Here is a 21,061-nt window from a genome sequence, read left to right on the forward strand (position 1 = left end):
TACTTATGTAGGGAAGGAACCCACAATTTGTAATTGAGAAAATTAAGAATCAGATAGAATAAGCATGCAGAGACACGATCAGTAAATGGTGTTACTCCTAGGCCAGTGTACTTTCTGCTTCATCTCACTGCATTACAAAATGTGCTTCTGCTTTGGTTTACAATATTATATTTTGAAGTGTGATTTCATAATACTAGTAAGTAAAGTTAAACAAATTCTGTTTTATTTTACCTACCAATACTATTTATATACTTGGGAAAAAAATTGGATAGACTCTGTGAAATGATGATTTTCAGTCCTTCCTCCATATTGAGATAGTATGAGAGATGAAGTATACACCATATAGATTTCTTGTGAAAATTCCGAATCTTTTGAAATGCTTGCTAGCCCTGGAATTTCCATGGCAGTGCTAATTTATACAGTCGTATATCAAAAGACAGCTTAGATATTGTGAACTTAATTATCACTTTCTAGATTTGTGTTCTGTGAGCCTGCCATACAAAGCTCTCTGTTTCCTCAAGGTACTCAGATTGCAGAAGGTGCACATGGTTGCTGAAAGACGTTTGGGCTATGGCTGTGTGTTATGAAGAACTGGGTATACTATAGGCATTGCTAATTATTTAATTATGTACTTTTCTAATAAGGTATTTTCGTCAAGATTGCAGAGCATGATAAATTATGACAAGCACTATTTGAAAAGATAATATGTAACTTTGAGTAAGACTTCAATAATAGGAAAATTAGGGAGTTCCCATTTATTGTGTACTTACTGTGTGCCAGGACTTGTGCTAACTGCTTTACATCTATCTCATTTAATCTTAACAGCTTTGTAAGGTAGATACTATTCTCCCCATTTTAGAGATGAGGAAATCAATGATAAGAGTCATTAATTATGGTAAATAACTTGCTCAAGGTTATGTAGCTATTAAGTGCTGAAATCAGGACCTGACCTGTTGTTGTCTGACTCCAGAGTCCTTGCTCTTAACCCCTGTGCCAACTGCTTTTCCCTCCCATGAACTGTAATGTTTTGTGTAAGCAGGCATTGGACTTTATTAGGTATTTTATATGAGATCTCATTTATTAACCTGTAAATATTCTCCTTGCTCTCAGTCTCTCCCTTGTGGCATTTGTTCACGTGGTAGTAGAGTGCTTTCTCATTGGAGGGTGTCCCCCGCAGACGAGCCGAGACAGTTCCTTGAGCCTTCTGATAGCTGCGGAGGCCTCCAGGGCTCCTGTGCTTTAGAGATGTGGGCTGCTGCAGCTTGATAGATAATCTTTTCAAACAGTTTTTGGGTGAATTTTGAAATTTTTTTCTTTTAGGAAAGGCTTTTAGCTATTTGTTTAATTTAAAAGGTCTCATTTATTCTCCAAGGGTCTTTTTTCATATCTCTTCTTTGCTTTTTATTTCTCCAAAATCTAGCAGCAAAACAAACCTACAAGAATAGAGTGATTGTTTACAATTCAGCAGAAAATTGTAATCTTTAAAAGTTTTCCCTTTCCTTGCTGATATTTATACTTTTTTTGTTGTTGTTGTTTATTCTCTTTGATACTTTGTGCAAAACTAATCTTCTCTGGACTCCGTCTGCCCTATTTGGAGAGACAGCTTTTTTAAGGGAATCAACATTTAGAACATTTAAACTATGGGCAGGCGTTTAAACAGAGATACTGAATGATAGCTGACATTCCACTGGTGTGTCTCTTTATATGCCCCAAATGTTCTCTTTACTTAAATACTACAGTTTTTGGATTACTTTTATTGTGAATCAAATTTTAGAGTTCGGCAATGATAGGGGATCATAAAAAGAGTATATCATCAATTCTTAAAATGAGTTATCAGTTTAGAATATTAGATTCTCTCATCTCTTTAAGTAAAATTTTATTTACACTAAAATATTTATTGGGAAAAATAGTTCTAACTTGAATAAAATTCTGCTAATGTTCCTTAATTTTCTTGAAGTATTGAGAACCAGTTGAGTTTTGTTTAGCAATTCATTTCATCGCAATTCCTAGTGTGAGGTCAGAGAACAGAAATCTTGAGACTTCTTTTTGATCCTATATTGCCACCCTCCCCACTTCAAATCCAGGAGGGTTCTGTCAGGCATCAAATACACAAAGCAGACAATACTGAATAGGATCCTTAGAGATTTAAATCCTATGAGATGAGAGAGAAAACAGGCTTTGCTCCCTTCCTCACAGTTAGTGGTTGTGCTAGATGGCAGACGTCCTTTCCTTTCTTTCTTCTCTCAAACTCTGAGTTCTGGGAGTTGTATTTACTACCAGGCTTGGTTTTTAGGTCATATCTACTACTTAATCTTTGCGATATTTATGGTGGTGGTTGTGCTGGAAATGGAGATTTTTCAAGAGTTTCCTGAAGTATCTGTAGAAAAGCTCATTTATCTGGATCTTTTGGCAAGTTAGTCCTGAGGATACAGTGTCATGGAATAAAATTAGAAAACCAAAAGATAGTAGGCCTAGGGGCCGACCCCGTGGCCGAGTGGTTAAGTTCGCATGCTCCGCTTCAACGGCCCAGGGTTTCGCTGGTTCGGATCCTGGGTGCGGACATGGCACCGCTCATCAGCCCATGCTGAGGCAGTGTCCCACATAGCACAACCAGAGGGACCCACAACTAGAATACACAGCTATGTATTGGGATGGGCTTTGGGGAGAAGAAGAAAAAAAAAGAAGATTGGCAACAGTTGTTAGCTCAGGTGCCAATCTTAAAAAAAGAAGAAGATAGTAGGCCTGGCTTCTTCTACTAGGAAGAGTTATTTATACTTGGGCAACCATTTAACTTTTCTGAGCTTTGAGTTCTTCACGTTTAAAATAAAAATATGACTAAATTATGTTAAAGTTCTCCTGATTTATGAAATTCTCTGCTGTCTGGAACATAGTGAAAAGAACCTACTGGTTTTATGTAGTGAAAATAAAGAATCCCTCTAAGTGCTACAGCAAATCTCATGAGTACAGGGAAGCTCATGGTTTTCACTTAAACAAAAGTCCTCTGGCCCTTCCTCAGTGTTACCTGTTGCAAAGGGTCAGTAAAGTGCTGCTACTGACATATTGATAAGCTGTTTCGCTTATGGAATCTGTCATTACCATAGGTACAATCTGAATGATGTCTTTCTTGTTGGATTTAGCATTTGTTATTTGTCAATCTATGTAATTACTTATCAAGGACCTTTCTGTTGAATGAGAAGAATAAAGATGTCTTGAATTGGTTTGTAGTAAACTGTGTTTTTAATAACTACTGGGAAAGAAAAATAAAGCATTTTTTGAGAAAAATTGGTTAAAATTTTAAACACCTCAATAGCATCCATTAGTACAGTTAAAGCCATTATTAGTGGCAGGCTAATCTATGCCAGTGTATAAGACACAGGTGCTTCAGGAAACAAATATGTTCATCTAAAATTTTGAATATTTGTGGGTTAATTTCTAGGGTGATATAGTTCTGATAACTTACTTGTGCTACGATGACAATGTTTGAAAATTCAGCTTCCTAGAATACGTTTTTTACTGCAAACTTCAGTATAGTACAGTGTTTGTTATTTTGTGTGACAGGATACCCAGAGTTATATTGACGAATGTCCTGGGAACGGAGTTAGGAAGAAAATACATAAAGACCTCATCTGTAACTGAGGCCAGTTTGGGTGATACAGACGACATGCAATCAGAGCAGCTTTCTTCATCATCTGATGGCAGCCTAGACTCTTGTCAGAATCTAAATCCTCTCAAGAACTCCTTTTTATCTAAAAGGTATGTTTAGTGATAACTTTACTCAAAATAAGCACTATACTTACTCTCATGAGCCCGCCTCTATTCTTCCCCCACCGATATGTTATTGCTAAATGTGAGGCACATATATTCTGATGGCTAGTGTGACTTTTCTCCCCTGGTGACCAGAGTGGCTGTTGGAACCAACAGTCCATGGCTAATAATCAATTTCAAAAAGTGCCGGTCACTCTACTTGTGTTTTGGGAAAATAGATGCAGACTCTTAATGGAAATTTAGTTATCTATTTTATTATTTCATTTTATTTGTTTAGTATAATTGAAATACCTTCCCCTGACATCTGTCTGTTCCTCCTCCTCCTCTGTCCTATCTGTCCATCTGACTGTACATTCTTCTATCTATCCATCCATCTCTCCATCTTGTCTTATTTAATGTTTTTATATCCAGAATCTAGAACTGTACCTGGTACTTAGTGGTCAGTAAATATTTGCTGAATAAATGGCTGAATGCATTCCTCACAAAAATGATTTGAGATAGCTGAATTCCATTAGCAAACGTGGCTTACTGTTGCCAATGAGAGAAATGGAAACCTGAAGTTGCTTTTGTTTTAAGCTCCAGGAGAGTCTCATGTGGGGACTGTAAAGAAGAAAGTGTGGGAAAAGCTAGGGCGTGTCAATTAGTAAACACTACTGGATCTTTTAATTTTCATTTACCATGAACTTCTCTTTTTAATTTTTGGTCTTCAGCCAGTACAATAAATATTTTGATCTGAGTGAAAAATTATTGATCTGGTCTTTTTTTTTTTTGGCCCTGAACCATCCAAAGGTAACTTCTGGTTTGTATTTCTCTTGTAAGACTAATTACATTAAAGAGTATTTACTGTTGTCTTTTTAAAGACCTGTGACAAATATATTTCTAACACATTTTATTTTTTAAACTCAGTTTATTTCTTATGAATTTATACATTTTAGGAATTATTCTCCTTTTGGAGAATATTTTATGTTTTCACCTGAGTTCTACTTAGTAAATTGTCAGTGACAATTTTAACTTTATACCTTATAGGTCTCTTTCTGGATTTGCTGAAAAACATGAAAGCTTCAGTGGTATTATCCAGTTACTAATAAATTTAATGTGTAATTAGAGATATTAGAGATGCATTTATCATTGTATACCATAGGTGCTTATTTCTGCCTCCTCTACTATTCCATGTGCTCCTAAAGGAGAGAGCATGTCTTATTTGCCTTTATACCCAGTGCTTAGCTCAGTACCTACTGTTTTGTGCACTTGGGTTAATATTCATGTCATTTAACCTTGAGCTTTGGTTTCCTGAGTTATAAAAAGAGAAATAATTTTGAATGACTTTCATAGAATTGTTTATCTCTTTTAAATCTCATATGTGAGAATTCTTTGTGCACACAAAATATGATACAAATAAAAATTATTATTGAAGATATTTTCTATAAAAAAAGTCACTTAAGATGAATTCATATGACCTCAGTGCACATTCATGTTGTTATGAAAAATAGCACTATTGTGAGGATTCTGTGAAACTATCAAATTATAATCTGTACTTTTCGGCTTTATACCAATCTAGGGCTACGGTTTAATAATATAGGTCTAAAATTTCTGACTGTCTGTAAAGTCTCTTCAGTGAGAACTCTAGCTCTCCTCAAGTCCTTTCTAAATAGTTACGAAATTTCCAGGTGGTATTTGATGTGGGCCCTGAAAATTCTTTCTCATGGTGGTAATATTCTTTGATTCTTCCATTTGGAATAGGCATGGTCTTTGGAACCAGACATCTGGATTCAGATCTTAGCAGTACTGCTAACATGCTGACTTACCTTGGGCAAGTTACTTCTTCTATCTTTAAAACAGCGATAATAATACACACTTTAATTGGATTATTGTACAGATTTAAGGAGATAACCTGTGTAAAGCCCCTAATATAATGCCTGGGACTTAGTAGGTGATTAATAAATGGTAGTCATTATTTTTGTGTCTCTCTTATTGCTGCTGATATCAAAAGTGCCGTTAAAGGCTGTTGCTGGCCCGGCCCGGTGGTGCAGCGGTTACGTTCGCATGTTCCGTTTCAGGGGCTGGGGTTCGCCGGTTTGGATCCCAGGTGCGGACATGGCACCGCTTGGCAAGCCATGCTGTGGTAGTCATCCCACATATAAGATAGAGGAAGATGGGCACGGATGTTAGCTCAGGGCCAATCTTCCTCAGCAGAAAGAGGAGGATTGGCAGCAGATGTTAGCTCAGGGCTAATCTTCCTCAAAAAGAAAAAAAAGGCTGTTGCTGTATTGATGCTACTGAAGTCTTCTACCGTGAGGATGCCAATGTCTGATCCTGAGATCACTGCACCCTTGGTTGCCATTACCAGTGCTGCCAAGGCAATTGTCACAGCCGTATTAGTATTACTTTTTGGTTTAAGGAGGAGTTCTGCACTCCTTAGAACAAGCGTTAGTTCTCTCTTCCCGTAAAATGAGTTCATTTTGAGGAGAATCTAGAGTGCCTCATGGAAGTAAATTGCAAGTATGGCTGTACCGTTGCTTCAGTAGCTGTGGCACGTTAGAAATGAAATACAGGGTGAACACAGAGTAGGCTCAAGGATGGGACTCATGTTGTAACCACCCTCCTCCCAGCCTGTCTGTCTCACAATCAGGAAGAGTAAATAGAAATTATTTAGATCTTCTCACGAGGAGATGTGATGTTCTGACGTTATTGTTATTGTTCTGCTACTGGTAAACACACCAACTCGTGTAACAAAGATGGAATGTCAAGTAGCAACTAAAAATTGGTAGGTTGAACAATGGAGGCTATGACTGAAAACTGAGGAAGTTTCCCCTGAAAACCTAGTACTTGTGCCCTTGATAATACACATGGAGAAATGTTATATAAAGGCTGAAAGTCTTACTCTAGCCTTAGCCTGTCATTAGTGTTCAGAACTGTTATTACTGACTATAAGACAACCTGAATGGAATTATGCAGGAAAAACAAATCTTGTGTTTTATGCCAAAAATAAAGGAATAATAGAAAACATCAAGAGTGAATAGGAAATGTAAATTAAAATGGTCTCCTTAAAGTAGGGTATTTGTTTTTTCTAGATGACGATTTAGTATTTTAGCATATTGATAACTCAATTATCAAGCTTTATATTACTCCTGTAACAACTTTTAACCAATATTTGTTAAGTCTGTACTATGATCTTACACTATGATAAATGCCATATCTGTATTAACTTATTTAGTACAGGCTTGAATTGCAGCTCAGGGAATTTGCTTAACTTCTTTCTCTATGCCTCAGTTTACTTCATGTGTAAAATGGGATAATGCCTAGGTATGGTAGAAGAGTAAATGAGAAAATCAGCTTTTCACTTTCAATTTGGTAACTTTCTACATCAATACATAGAAATCTATTTTATCTTCTTTTACTTATATTTACTTCCTTATGAGTAGACATTTAGGATATTTTTCACTTTTTGTCTGTAGAGCAGTGCTATAGTAAGTGGATTATACACATGTCTTTGTGTATTTATTCTTGTAAATCCTTATAGTGCCATTCTCTCCTATATTTTAGCCAGAATTAGATGTTATCATTGAAATTTTTTTGATAAACCGTTGGCAAAAATAAACATAATTGTTTTCATTTTAATCATTTTTTATTTTTAGTGAAGATGGATTTTGTATTTCTTACATAAGTTTTCTCCCTACTCTTTGTATGTATTGAGGTGTTCCTTCTGTTTCTATTATTTTAAGAACTCCTCTTAAATGTATTAACTGTTACATGTATTGCAGAAATTTTTTCAAGTTTCCTATTTGGAATTTTACTTTGTTTATAGTATCTTCTGTAGTATAGAAATTTTAAATTTTATTTTGTAAAATTTATCAGTGTTTGACCCCTGTGTTTTGGTTTTTCCTTGGACCTCCTCAACCCCAATATAGAAATAGGTCAATCAACTGCTGTTTTAATTTTTGATGCTTTATATGAGGTATCAGAACCAGAACAATAGTTTGGAGATTACTTTTCTCATTGAAGTTCTGATTGCTTTTTTGCCTTTCTGTAGTCTCGTGTAAATGTCTATGGATACTTGGGTTGCTTCCACCTTTTGGCTCTTGTGAATAACACTGTTATGAACATCAGTGTGCAAGTATCTGTCTCTACTTTCAGTTGTTTTGGGTGTCTACCCAAAAGTGGAATTGCTGGATCATATGGTAATTCTATTACTGATTTGTGTGTGTGTGTGTGTGTGTGAGGAAGATTGGCCCTGAGCTAACATCTGTTGCCAATCTTCCTCTTTTTGCTTGAGGAAGATTGTCATTGAGCTAACATCTTTGCCAATCTTCCTTTACTCTATGTGGGATGCTGCCTCAGTGTGGCTTTATGAGCAGTGCTGGGTCCATGCCCTGGATCCGAGCCTGAGAACCCTGGGCCACCAAAGCAGAGTGCGCAAACTTAACCACTATGCTACCAGGCCGGTCCCTATTTTTAAGTTTTTGAGGAACCACCATACTGTTTTCCATAGCAGCTGCACCATTTTACATTGCCACCAGCAGTACATAGGGTCCCAGTTTCTCCACATCCTTGTTAACACTTGCTATTTTCTATTTTTGCATAATAGCTATCCTAATGGATGTGAAGCGATATCTAATTGTGGTTTTGATATGGATTTCCCTAATGACTAAGATGTTGAACATCTTTTGATGTACTTAGTGGCCATTCATATATCTTTTTTGGAGAAACGTCTGTTCAAGTCCTTTGCCCGTTGTTGAATTGGATTTCTTTTTATTTTTGAAGTTTTATATATATTCTGAATATTAATATTTTATCAGAAATATGATTTGAAAATGTTTTTTCCCATTCTGTGGCTTGCCTTTTTGCTTTGATAGTACCCTTTTATGTACAAAAGTTTTAATTTTGATAAAGTCCAAGTTGTCTATTTTTCCTTTTGTTCCCTGTGCCTTTGGTGTCACATCTAAGAAATTATTGCCAAATCCAATGCCATGAAGATTTTTCCCTATTCTAAGAGTTTTATGGCTTTAGCTCTTGCATTTAGGTCTTTGATCCATTTCAAGTTAAGTTGTGTGTATGGTGTTAGGCAAGAGTCCAACTTCGTTCTTTTGTACGTGGATCTCCAGTTTTCTCAGCATCACTTGGTGAAAAGGCTGTCTTCCCCATTGAATGGTCTTGGTACCCATAATAAAAATCATTTGACCATATATTCAAGGCTTTATTTCTGGGCTCTGTATTCTATTCCATTGGTCTGTGTATCTATCTTTATGCCAGTACCATGCTGTTTTGATTATTATAGCTTTGTAGTAAGTTTTGAAACCAGAGAGTGTGAGACCTCCAAGTTTGTTCTTTTTCAAGATTATTTTGGCTATTGGGGGTCCCTTAATTTTTTGTATGAATTTTAGGACAGATTTTTTTCTTCCTAGATTTGTCATTGCAATTGTAATAAGATTGTGTTGAATCTGTGGATAGTTTTGGTATTGACATCTTAATAATATTAAGTCTTCGAATTCATGAACATTTGATGTGTTCATTTATTAATGTCTTTAAATTCTTTCAGCACTGTTTTCGTTTTTTGAGTCTTTTGTCTCCTTGGTTAAGTTAATTTCTATGTTTTTTATTCTTCTTGAAGCTATTATAAATGTAATTTTTTTCTTAATTTCCTTTTTTGTTTATTAACTCTAACAGCTGTGTTTGTGTGTGTGTGTGTGTGATCTTTAGAGTTTTCTACATGTAAGATCATACTGTTTGTGAGCACATTATTTTATTTCTTCCTTTCCAAATTAAGTGCTTTTTATCTTTTTTTCTTGTGTAATTGCTCTGGATAGAACTTCAGGTACTATGTTGACTAGAAGTGGTGAAAGTGGGCATTCTTTTCTTATTCCTGATGTTAGAGGAAAAGCTTTTAGCCTTTCACCATTGAGTATGATGTTCGCTGTGGGTTTTTCATATATGGCTTTTATTATGTTGAGGTAGTTTTGTTCTATTCCTAGATTGTTGAGTGTTTTTATTAGGTGTTGAATTTTGTCAAGCACATTTTCTACATTGAGATGACCATGTGGTTTTCCTCTTTCATTCTGTTACCGTGGTGTCTTGCATTGATAGATTTCTGTATGTTGAACCATCCTTGAATTCCAGGAATAAATCCATGTGGTTATGGTGTATAACTGTAATAAGCTGTTGAATTCTGCTTGGAGTATTTTGTTGAGGATTTTTTCATCAGTGTTCGTAAGGGATATTGATCTGTAGTTTTCTTGTAGTGTCTTTTTCTGGTTTTGATATTAGGACAATGCTGGCCTCATAAACTGACGTAAGAAGTGTTCCATCCTCTTAAATTTTTTGGAAGAGTTTGAAAAGATTATCTGTTAGTTGTTCTTTACAAGTTTGTGGAATTCATGAGTTGAAGCTATCAGATTCAGGGCTTTCTTTTGTTGGGAGATTTTTAGTTAACTAACTCAATGTCCTTACTAGTTATGTGTCTATTCAGATTTTTTATTTCTTTGTGATTCAGTATTGGTAGGTTTTGTGTCAATAGGAATTTGTTTGTTTCATCTAGGTTGTCTAATTTGTTGGTATACAGTTGTTTATTGTATTCTCTTGTAATCTTTTTTATTTCTGTAGGACTGGTGGTAATTCCTCATTTTCTTTTCTGATTTTATTAATTTGCATCTTCTCTCTTTTTTTCTTAGTCCATCTATATAAAGCTCTGTCAATTTTGTTGTCTTTTTGAAGAACTAACTTTTGGTTTAGTTGATTTACTCTTCTGTTTTTCTATTCTCTATTTTATTTATCTTTGCTCTAATTTTTATTCTTCTTCTTCTGTTCTTGAATTTAATTTGTTCTTCCATTTCTGGTTCCTTAAATTGTAAAGCTAGGTTGTTGATTTGAGATATTTCTTCTTTTTTGATATAAGCATCTACAGCTATATATTTCTCCTTTAGCACTGCTTTTGCTGTGTCTCATGTTTTAATATGTTATGTTTTTGTTTTCATTCATCCCTAAGCGTATTCTAATTTCTTTGTGATTTTTTCTTAGACACATTGGTTGTTTGAGATTGTGTAGTTTAATTTCCACAAATGTGAATTTTCTAATTTTTCTACTATTATTGATTTCTAACTTCATCCTGTGTTATCAGAGAAGATGCTTTGTGTGATATTTATCTTTCTAAATCTATCAAGACTTAATTAGCTGTCTAAACTATGATCTATCCTGGAGAATGCTTATGTGAAATTGAGAAGCATATGTATTCTGTTGTTAGATAGAGTGTTGTGGATAGGTCTGTTATATCTAGTAGGTTTATTGTGTTGTTCAAGTTCTCTAATTCCTTAGTTATCTTCTATCAGATTGGCCTATCCATTATTGAGAGTGGGGTATTAAAGTCTCCAACTTTTATTGTAGAACTGTCTATTTCTGTTTTCTATTCTGTCAGTTTTTGCTGCATATATTTTGATAGTCTTATTAGGTGTGTAAATGTTTATAATTGTTAAATCATCTTGTATTGAACCTTGTACTAATATATAATATCCTTCTTTGTCTCTTGTAAACTTTTTTGATTTAAAGTCTATTTTGTCTAATCTTAGTATAGCCACCCCTGCTCTCTTTTGGCTAGTATTTGCATAGAATATCTTTTTCCATCCTTTTACTTTCAACCTATTTGTGTCTTTGGATCTAAAGTACATCTCTTGTATACAGCCTATGATTGAATCATATCTTTTTATCCATTCTGCCAATCTTTGTCTTTTATTTGGAGAGTTTTAATTAATTACATTTAAAGCAACTATTGATAAGGCATGGAGTTATTTTCTCTCATTTTGATATTTGTTTTCTATATGCCATATACCTTTTTTGCCCCTTATTTCCTGTATTACTGTCTTTCTCTGTATTTACTTGATTTTTTTATAGTGAAACTTTTTTATTCCCTTCTCTCTGTATTCTGTAGCTTATTTCTTTGTGGTTACCACGGGGATTACATTTAACATTCTGAAGTTATAACATTCTAATTTGAATTTATACCAGCTTAATTTCAATAACATACAAAACTGTGCTCCTATATACAGCTTCATCCTCACATCCTTTCAATTATTGATGTCACAAAATTGTATTTTTATGCGTTTTGTGTTTAAAAACATAGTGTAGTAATTTAAAAATTGCAGAAGTCTCTTAAATCATGTAGAAAACAAAAAGGCAAATTACAAACCAAATTTACAATAATACAAGCTTTCATAATTGTCCATGTATTTACTTTTACTAATAACCTTTATTTCTTCATGTGGCTTTGAGTTACTCTCTAGTGTCCTGTCATTTCAATGTGAAGAACTCCCTTTAGCATTTCTTGTAGGGCTGGTCTAGTGATAATGAACTCCCTCAGCATTTGTTTATCTTGGTATGTCTTAATTTTGCCCTCATTTTTGAAGAACAGTTTTACCAGATATAGTATTTCTGGTTGATGTATTTTTCCTTTAGTGCTTTGAATATACCAACCCAAGGCCTTGTGGCCATCACGGTTTTAGATGAGAAATCTGCTCATAATCTTATTGATCCTTTGTATATGACAAGTTGCTTTTGTCTTGGTGCTTTCAAGATTCTCTCTTTGCGTTTGTCTTTTGACAATTTGATTATAACATTTCTCAGTGTGGGTCTCATTGAGCTTATTCTCCTTGTAGTTCCTTGGCCTTCTAGGATGTTTATATACATGTCTTTCATCAAATTTGGGATGTTTTGGTGGTTATTTATTCCAATAATCTCTCTGCCCCTTTCTCTCTTTTTCTCCTTCTGAGACTCCAACAATGTGTATATTGATACACTTATTGGTGTCCCACAGGTCCCTTAGGCTTTGTTCATTTTACTGAAATTTTTCTTCATTCTGTTCCTCAGATTTGATAATTTCCATGATCATATCTTCAAGTTCACCAACTGTTTCTTCTGCTTACTTGAATCTGCTTTTGAATTCCTCTAATAAATTTTTCATTTTGGTTGTTCTACTTTTTAGTTCCAGAATGTTCTTATAGTTCATTATATATTTTGTCTCTTTATTGATAGTATCATTTTCTTAACCTTGTCCAAGACTTCTTTTAGCTCTTTGAGGATCTTTAAGACAGTCATTTTTTTTTAAGATTTTATTTTTTTATTTTTCCCTCTTATCCTCAAACCCCCTCAGTACATAGTTGTATATTTTAGATGTGGGTCCTTCTGCTTGTGGCATGTGGGATGCCACCTTGGCATGGCCTGACGAGCAGTGCTAGGTTTGCCCCCAGGATCTGAACCGGTGAAACTCTGGGCTGCCAAAGTGGAATGCATGAACTTAACCACTCGACCACTGGGCTGACCCCTAAGACAGTCATTTTAAAGTCTTTGTCTATTGAATCTGCCATCTGGATTTTTTCAGGGTTAGGTTCTGTTGATTTATTATTATTTTTTCCTTTGGATTAGCCATATTTTCCTGTTTCTTTGTATGCCTTGTGATTTTTTTTTTTGTTGAAAACTCAACATTTGAATCTTATGATAAGTCTGGAAATCAAACTTTTCCCCTTCTCCAGGAGTTTCTGGGTTTTTTCATTTTTTTCTTATTGTTGTAACAAGTCTCTGTCCCAGGGATCAGCCTGATGTGTAAACATAAGGTCGTCTTAGGTCTTTTCTAAGCCTATGCCCTTCCCTGGTTGCATCTCTAATTTTCTTAATTCCCTCATATATGTGATTACTTTTTAATCTCCTAGTCCTTAAATATTTGGTTTCCAAAAGGAAAAAATGGGGAAAATGAAGGGGAGAAAATAAAACAAAACAGGCCCTAACCCTTTAAATCTCCTGGAAGTCATTTTTGCTGGATAAGAAGAGTGTTGCAACAATGGTGTTGGTTGTTGCAACAGTGGCTGCCTGTCTCTATGTTTGCTCATCCATGACCAGAAACAGCAATCAGTGATCAGAATACAGATTCCTGATATTTGGAGGACAAGGTCCTTATTGCTCACCTTGGCATTTGCAAGCCCACACAAACTGTTCTAGGAACTTGGGCCTAGCTGCTTGCTTCAGGGTTGAGGGTGGGGGATTGGTAGCCGCTGTCACCCTAAGGGCTGAAATTAACTGCAGTTAACTGCAATTTACTGTTGAACCTTTTGACTGGAAGTTGTAAGCCTTCAATAGACTCCAGAATTTCAGAATAGTTATCGCAGACAGATTCTGCCAGTGCAGTTGTTGTCTAGGTGGGAAGATGGAAGGTGCTTCCTACTCTACAATCTTCCTGCAGTCACTTGGTATGTGCTTTACAGTTTCCTGTGCAAGGATCCTTGATATCTGATTTTTTAGTGCTTTTATAAATGGTATTGTAAAAACTTCCATGTTGTTAAATAGTTTTGAAAATGTAGTAATTACTGTATAATATATTCTAAGGGAATGCTGTAGGTTAATAATTTTATATAATTTTTTATTTCAAAAATTTTATCCACTTAAATAATACCATAATGAGTTGTTTCATTAATAATAATTATGGGTGAGATTATTGTGTGTAAAGATTTAATTCACTCTATGGCTGTTCTGATTAGTACCAAATTGCTTTCCCAATGATTTGTATCAATTTATTTTTTAAAGTTAATTAATTCATTTTATTGAATATTATTGACAGGACATTGTATTAGCCTTAGGTGTACATCATAATGGTTGTATATATATATATATATATATATATATATATATATATATATATATATATATAGTGAAGTGATTGGCACAGTAAGTTTTAGTTAACATCCATCATCACACATTTACAGTTTTTTCTCATGATGACAACTTTTAAGATCTACTGTCTTAGCAACTTTCCAATATACAGTACACTGTTGTTAATTATAGTCACCATGCTGTATAGTACATCCCCAGGACTGACTTATCTTTAAAACTGGAAACTTGTACCTTTTTACTTCCTTGACCCATTTTGAATCTCCCCAAGCCCCCTGCCCAGCTAGCTCTGGCAACCACTAATCTGTTGTCTGTATCTAAGTGTTCGTTTTTTAAAAAGTTTCACGTATACATGAGATCATACAGTATTTGTCTTTCTCTCTCTGACTTATTTCACTTAGCATAATGCCCTCAACGTCTATCCATTTTTCACAAATGGCAGGATTTCTTTGTTTTTTATGGATGAATAATATTCCATTTTGTGTGTGCACGTGTGTGTATATATGTATATGTGTGTTTGTACATGTGTATATGTCTGTATATCTCAATCTCATTTTCTTTATCCATTCATCTATTGATGAACACTTAATTTGTTTCCATGTCTTGGCTATTGTGAATTATGCTGCAGTAAACATGGGCATGCAGATATCTTTTCAAGATAGCGATTTTGTTTCCTAAGGGTAAATATCCAGAAGTGGAATTGCTAGATCATATGGTAATTCTATTTTTAATTTTTTGAGGACCTTCATACTATTTTTCATAGTGACTGCACCAATTTACATTCCCACCAGCAGTGTGTGAGGGTTCCGTTTTCTCCACATCCTTGCGAACATTGTCCTTTTTTTTTAAAGATTGGCACCTGAGCTAACATTTGTTGCCAATCTCCCTTTTATTTTTTCCTTCTTCTCCCCAAAGCCCCCACCCCCCGCTCCCAGTACATAGTTGTATATTCTAGTTGTGAGTGCCTCTGATTGTGCTATGTGGGACGCCACCTCAGCATGGCCTGATGAGCGGTGCCATGTCCACGCCCAGGATCTGAACTGGGGAAACCCCAGGCTGGAGCACACGGACCTAACCACTCCGCCACGGGGCTGGCCCTGCTTGTCTTTTTGATGATAGCCATTCCAACAGATGTGAAGTGATACCTCATGTGGTTTTGGTATGTATTTCCCTGGTGATTAGTGATGCTCAGCTCCTTTTCATGTACCTGTTGACCATTTGTATATTTCTTTGGAAAAATGTCGATTTAGTTCCTCTGCCATTAGTTAATTGGACTGGTTTTTTTGCTGTCAAGCTGTATGAGTTCTTTATATATTTTGGGTATTAACCCTTTATCAGATATGTGATTTGCAAATATTTTCTCCTATTCCATAGGTTGCCTTTTTAAAAAAATCTATTTTGTTGAGGTCATATTGGCCTTTTAACATTGTATAAATTTTAGTTGTACATTATTATATTTCAGTTTCTCTAAAGATTGCATCATATTCACCACCAATAGTCTAGTTTTTATCTGTCACCATACTATAGGTTGCCTTTTCGTTTTGTTGATGGTTTCCTTTGCTGTATAGAAGCTTTTTAATTTGATGTAGTGCCGCTTGTTTATTTTGCTTTTGTTGCCTTTGCTCTGGTGTTAAATTAAAAAAGTTTTTTACCAAGGCTGATGTCAGAGAACTTATGTTTTTTTCCTAGGGGTTTTATGGTTTCTGGTCTTACATTTAAGTCTTTAATCCATTTTGAGTTGGTTTTTGTGTATGGTGTAAGATACTGGTCCAGTTTCATTCTTTTGCTTGCGGCTGTCCAGTTTTCCCAATACCATTTATTGAAGAGACTATCCTTTCCCTATTGTATATTCTTGTCTCCTTTGTCATAAATTAATTGACCATAAATGCAAGGGTTATTTCTGGCTCTTTATTCTGTTCCATTGATCTATGTATCTATTTTTATGCCAGTTCCATATTGTTTTGATTACTGTAGCTTTGCAATATAGTTTGCAATCAGGAAGTATGATGCCTCCAGCTTTGTTTTTCTTTCTCAAGATTGATTTGGCTATTTGGGGTCACACAAGTTTTAAGATAGTGCGTTCTATTTCTGTGAAAAAGGCCCTTGGAATGTTGATAGAGATTGCATGGAATTGGTAGGTGGTTTTGGGTAGGGTGGACATTTTAACAATATTAATTTTTCTAATCCATGAGGATGGAATGTCTTACTATTTATTTCTGTTTTCAATTTCTTTCGTCAATGTCTTATAATTTTCAGTGTACAGTTCTTTCTCCTCCTTGGTTATATTTATTCCTATGTGTTTTATTCTTTCTTTTTTTTTTTTTTGAGGAAGATTAGCCCTGAGCTAACATCTGCTGCCAATCCTCCTCTTTTTGTTAGGGAAGATTGGCCCTGAGCTAATGTCCGTGCCCATCTTCCTCTACTTTATATGTGGGATGCTTGCTACGGCATGGCTTGACAAGTGGTACGTAGGTCTGTGCCGGGGATCCAAACTGGTGAACCCCAGGCCACCGAAGAGGAGTATGTAAACCAAACCACTATGCCACCGAGCCAGCCCTGTTTTATTCTTTTGATGCAATTGTAAATGAGGTTGTTTTTTCAATTTCTCTTCTGATAGTTCACTGTCATTGTATAGAAATGCAAATGATTTTTGTAAATTGATTTTGTATCCTGCAATTTTACTGAATTCATTGATTAGTTCTAACAGTTTTTTGGTGGATTCTTTAGTGTTTTCTGTATGTAAGATCATATCATCTGCAAATGATGACAGTTTTACTTCTTCCTTTTTGACTTGGATGCTTTTTATTTCTTTGTCTTGCCTAATTGCTCTAGCTAGGACTTCCAGCACTATGTTTAGGAAGAGTAGTGAGAGTGGGCACCCTTGTCTTGTCCCTCATCTTAGAGGAAAAGCTTTTAATCTGTCACTGTTGAGTGTGATGTTAGCTGTGGGCTTGTTTATTAGTCTTTATTATGTTGAGGTACATCCTTTCTATATTCAGGTGTTTGAGGGTTTATCATGAAAGAATGTTGAATTTTGTCAAATTCTTTTTCTGCGTCTGTTGAGTGATGATATGATTTTTATCTTTTATTCTACTAACGTGGTATATCACATTGATTTATTTGTCGATATTGAACCATCCTTGCATCCCTGGATTAAATCCCACTTGATCATGGTGTATGACTTTTAATGTATTGTTGAATTTGATTTCCTAATATTTTGCTGATAACTTTTTGCATCTATGTGCATCAGAGATAGTGGTCTGTAGTTTTCTATTCCTGTAGTGTCTTTGTCTGGCTTTTGTATCAGGGTAATGATGGCCTCATGACATGAGTTTAGGAATGTTTTTTCCTCTTCAGTTTTGTAGAGACGTTTGAGAAGGATTGGCATTAATTTATCTTTTATTGTTTGATGGAATTACCAGTGAAACCATCTGGTCCTGGACGTTTCTGCATTGGAAGGCTTTTGATTACTAATTCAATCATTTTACTTGTTATTTGGTCTGTTCAGATTTTTGTTTTCTTTGTGATTCAGTCTTGTAGGTATTGGTTTCTAATTATTTATCCATTTCTTCTAGGTCATCCAATTTGTTGGCGTATAATTGTTCATAGTAGTCGCTTGTTTCTTTGTGTTTGTGTGGTATCAGTTTAATGTCTTCTCTTTCATTTCTCTTTTTGTTTATTTGAGTCTTCTCTTTTTTCCTTAGTTTGTGTACCTAAAGTTTTATTCATTTTTTTAAAGTCTTTTCAAAAAACTTTCTCCTAATTTTGTTGATCTTTTCTATTGTTTTCTTGGTCTCTATTTTATTTATTTCTGCTCTGATCTTTGTTGTTTCCTTCCTTCTGCTAACTTTGGTCTTAGTTTATTCTTCTTTTACTGGTTCCTTTAGGCGTAAATTGAGGTTGTTCATTGGAATTCTTTCTCGTTTCTTAATGTAGGCATTTATAACTATAAACTTCCCTCTTAGAACTGATTTTGTAGCATTTCATAGGTTTTGATATTTTCTGCTTACATTTTGGTTTGTTTTAAGATATTTCTTGATCTCCCTTTTGATTTTTTCTGTGACCAGTTGGTTGTTCAGGAGGATATTGTTTAATCTTCATATGTTTGTGAATTTCCAGCTTTCCTCTTGTTACTCATTCCTAGTGTCATACTCTTGTGGTTGGAAAAGATACTTGGTATGATTTCAGTTTTCTTAAATTTGCTAAGACTTGTTTTGTGTCCTATCATATGATTTATCCTGGAGAATGTTCTGTGTGCACTTGAGAAGAATGTGTATTCTGGTGATATTGATTAGCGTATTCTATAAATGCATGTTAGATCTGTTTGGTCTAAGGTTCTTATCCAACCTTTCTCTGTTGATTTACTGTCTGGATCCTTTATCCATTGCTGAAAATGGGGCACTGAAATCCACTACTATTGTATTAAGTTTTCATTAATAGTGACGTTGTGCTTTATCATTCCAAAACTTGTTTTTCACAGAGGCTTATGTTTTATATATTTAACCAGTACCTATATTTTAAATTACTTCCTCTGTAGGTAAAATTTCTTACCACACTCCAAATTTTATTTTGTATTTAAATTTTGATATATGAACTATGCTTGAAACATATTAACAATTATCTTTTCTTATAATTTTTTGAATACACATAGGTGTGGTTATCATGTACTTGTGTTCATGGAACTTTTACTTTTTAGACCTCTTTGATGTATTTAATACTTGTATTATTCTTTTGCTCATTTTGCGTATGGCACAATCCTGAAGTGTGAGTATCTTGTTTTTTCTCCCAAAGAAACCTGTAGACTTTAAAGGTAGAACAGGGATGAAAACTTATTTCTCAAATCTGAGTTCAGTATTCTTTCTACTGTTCAGATCATATACTTTGCTATATGGAATTGTATTTGTAACCTGTTGGACTTTTATCTTGAGTATATACCAGCTGGCTTCTAAATTCATTTAGGTTTAGAAGAATTGAGTATAATGTTATTTTGTTTTGCAGGGGTTCACAACCAAGAAAGACAGTAGATAATAATTATACAAAGCAGGCTGCAGACACTAAAGAAAAGCGGAGAGATGACGATGGCATTTCTCTTGTAATGTCTGATACTCACCCAAAAGGTTTGTGAACCTTAGAAAACTTGTCATTTGAATTTTTATCTGTTGAATTTGTAATAATTTTAAGTTATCAGTAACTTTAATCTTACACTTAAAGGATATGTGAAAGTAAAGGGAGATTATTTAGCAACACAAAGAAAATTGCTTAATTTACTATTTTTATACTGTCGTATACATTTCTTGACTTAGTTACTAAATCCAAAAGTTAAATTTGAATATTATTTTTTTGTTGTTGGGACTGGGCATACAGGTACAAAGTGGTAATGTTAGTTTAGCTATTTCTAAGTGTTGTTTCCATACATATGTCTGGTAATTCATAATACAACTAACTCAGTTATTATTATTAGCTTCCCACTGTCTATCCTCCTACTATGAAATACATTCTTTATTCATTAGAATTTCTCTCAACTCTAGGAGGATGCCAATACAAGCCACTATTAGCAAATTTAAAGGTAAATACATCCTAGACTTCTGAAAGTTCTTTGTAGGACTCTTTGCATGTAGGGTTAAAAAATGACTTCTTTTCTCTATTTTGTTTCTCTTTTAAGATTTTAAAATAATTTATAAAAATTTGCACCAAAACAATTTACTACATCAGTCAGATGTGAAACTAACATCTTCAAGGGTCTCTTGGATTGTTGATAGCTTCAAACTAGTTGAGGTATTTTGTTTCCTGAATGAGTTTATAAATTATTGACAAGAAAAGATGGTTCTTTAATGACACTAGGCAAAGATTCTTTGTACTTCATCTGGGACACAGCTATTTACACATTTTTAGCAGCCTTTTTCATAGAAGAGGAAAACTTAAAAGGAAACTAGACTAATAACTTTGATGTATACAGGAAATCAGCTACAACTATTATGAGAGCAATCTAGAGAAAGCATTGAGACTCTGTAGACATAATCTTTCAATTAGTGACTAAGTCCTGTCTGCACATAATGAGAAGTATTTATTTTCTTATGAATTGTACTTTTTTCAGAAATAATTATCTTTAATTACCAAATGAAAATATAAGTATTAGTACAAGTGGGCTTGGTTCAGATGCTGTCAAAGACACTGGTAAGCCTTCACGTTCCACTGCTTTCCTGGGTAGGGTAGGAATAGTTAAACAAAAAGCTTTCAGACTTATGCCCGTCAGTATTACTTCAAAGTCACAGTGGGATTTTGGACTTACAGCAGGGGAAAAATGCATGACAAAAGAAATGCTTTATGGTTTCTTAGTATCCCTGAACGTTCTCCTCATAGGTAAAGTGTTTTTAAGACAATTAGCTATTGAAACTCTCCGTATTTTAATCCTAATAATTGTGTCTAATACCACTTGTTTAACATAAAACCGTAAATTAATGGTAATTCTGAATTAAACCCCAATTGTACCATTATTTTGTTGTACATTAAATTTGCCTTGTGGAATTTGCTTCTATGAAAATAATGCATTGGAAATATTTAGTAGTCTTTTCTTTATAGGAATTTGTCACCTCTTTAATTTTATGTGTTAGTAATATTTGTAAGTTAAATTGTATATATTATGCAGGTAGAATAC

General features: G+C 34.6%; 1 protein-coding gene across 7 annotated transcripts in view; it reads left to right on the forward strand.

The window, feature by feature from the left end:
• The window catches only part of SENP7 (SUMO specific peptidase 7), a 141,945-nt gene that overhangs the window by 79,298 nt on the left and 41,586 nt on the right, over positions 1-21,061 (forward strand). For 3 of the 7 annotated variants that reach the window (XM_070582009.1, XM_070582008.1, XM_070582012.1), the window contains 2 exons: positions 3,559-3,753; positions 19,405-19,523. In XM_070582009.1, the coding sequence (XP_070438110.1) occupies positions 3,559-3,753; positions 19,405-19,523 (314 nt within the window). Of the gene's footprint in view, positions 1-3,558; positions 3,754-19,404; positions 19,532-21,061 lie in introns of those variants that run through there. The other 4 variants (XM_070582010.1, XM_070582011.1, XM_070582013.1 and 1 more) reach the window with 2 other exon arrangements.

Source organism: Equus przewalskii, chromosome 18 (genome assembly GCF_037783145.1).
Source record: "Equus przewalskii isolate Varuska chromosome 18, EquPr2, whole genome shotgun sequence".
In the NCBI taxonomy this organism is placed as follows: domain Eukaryota; kingdom Metazoa; phylum Chordata; class Mammalia; order Perissodactyla; family Equidae; genus Equus; species Equus przewalskii.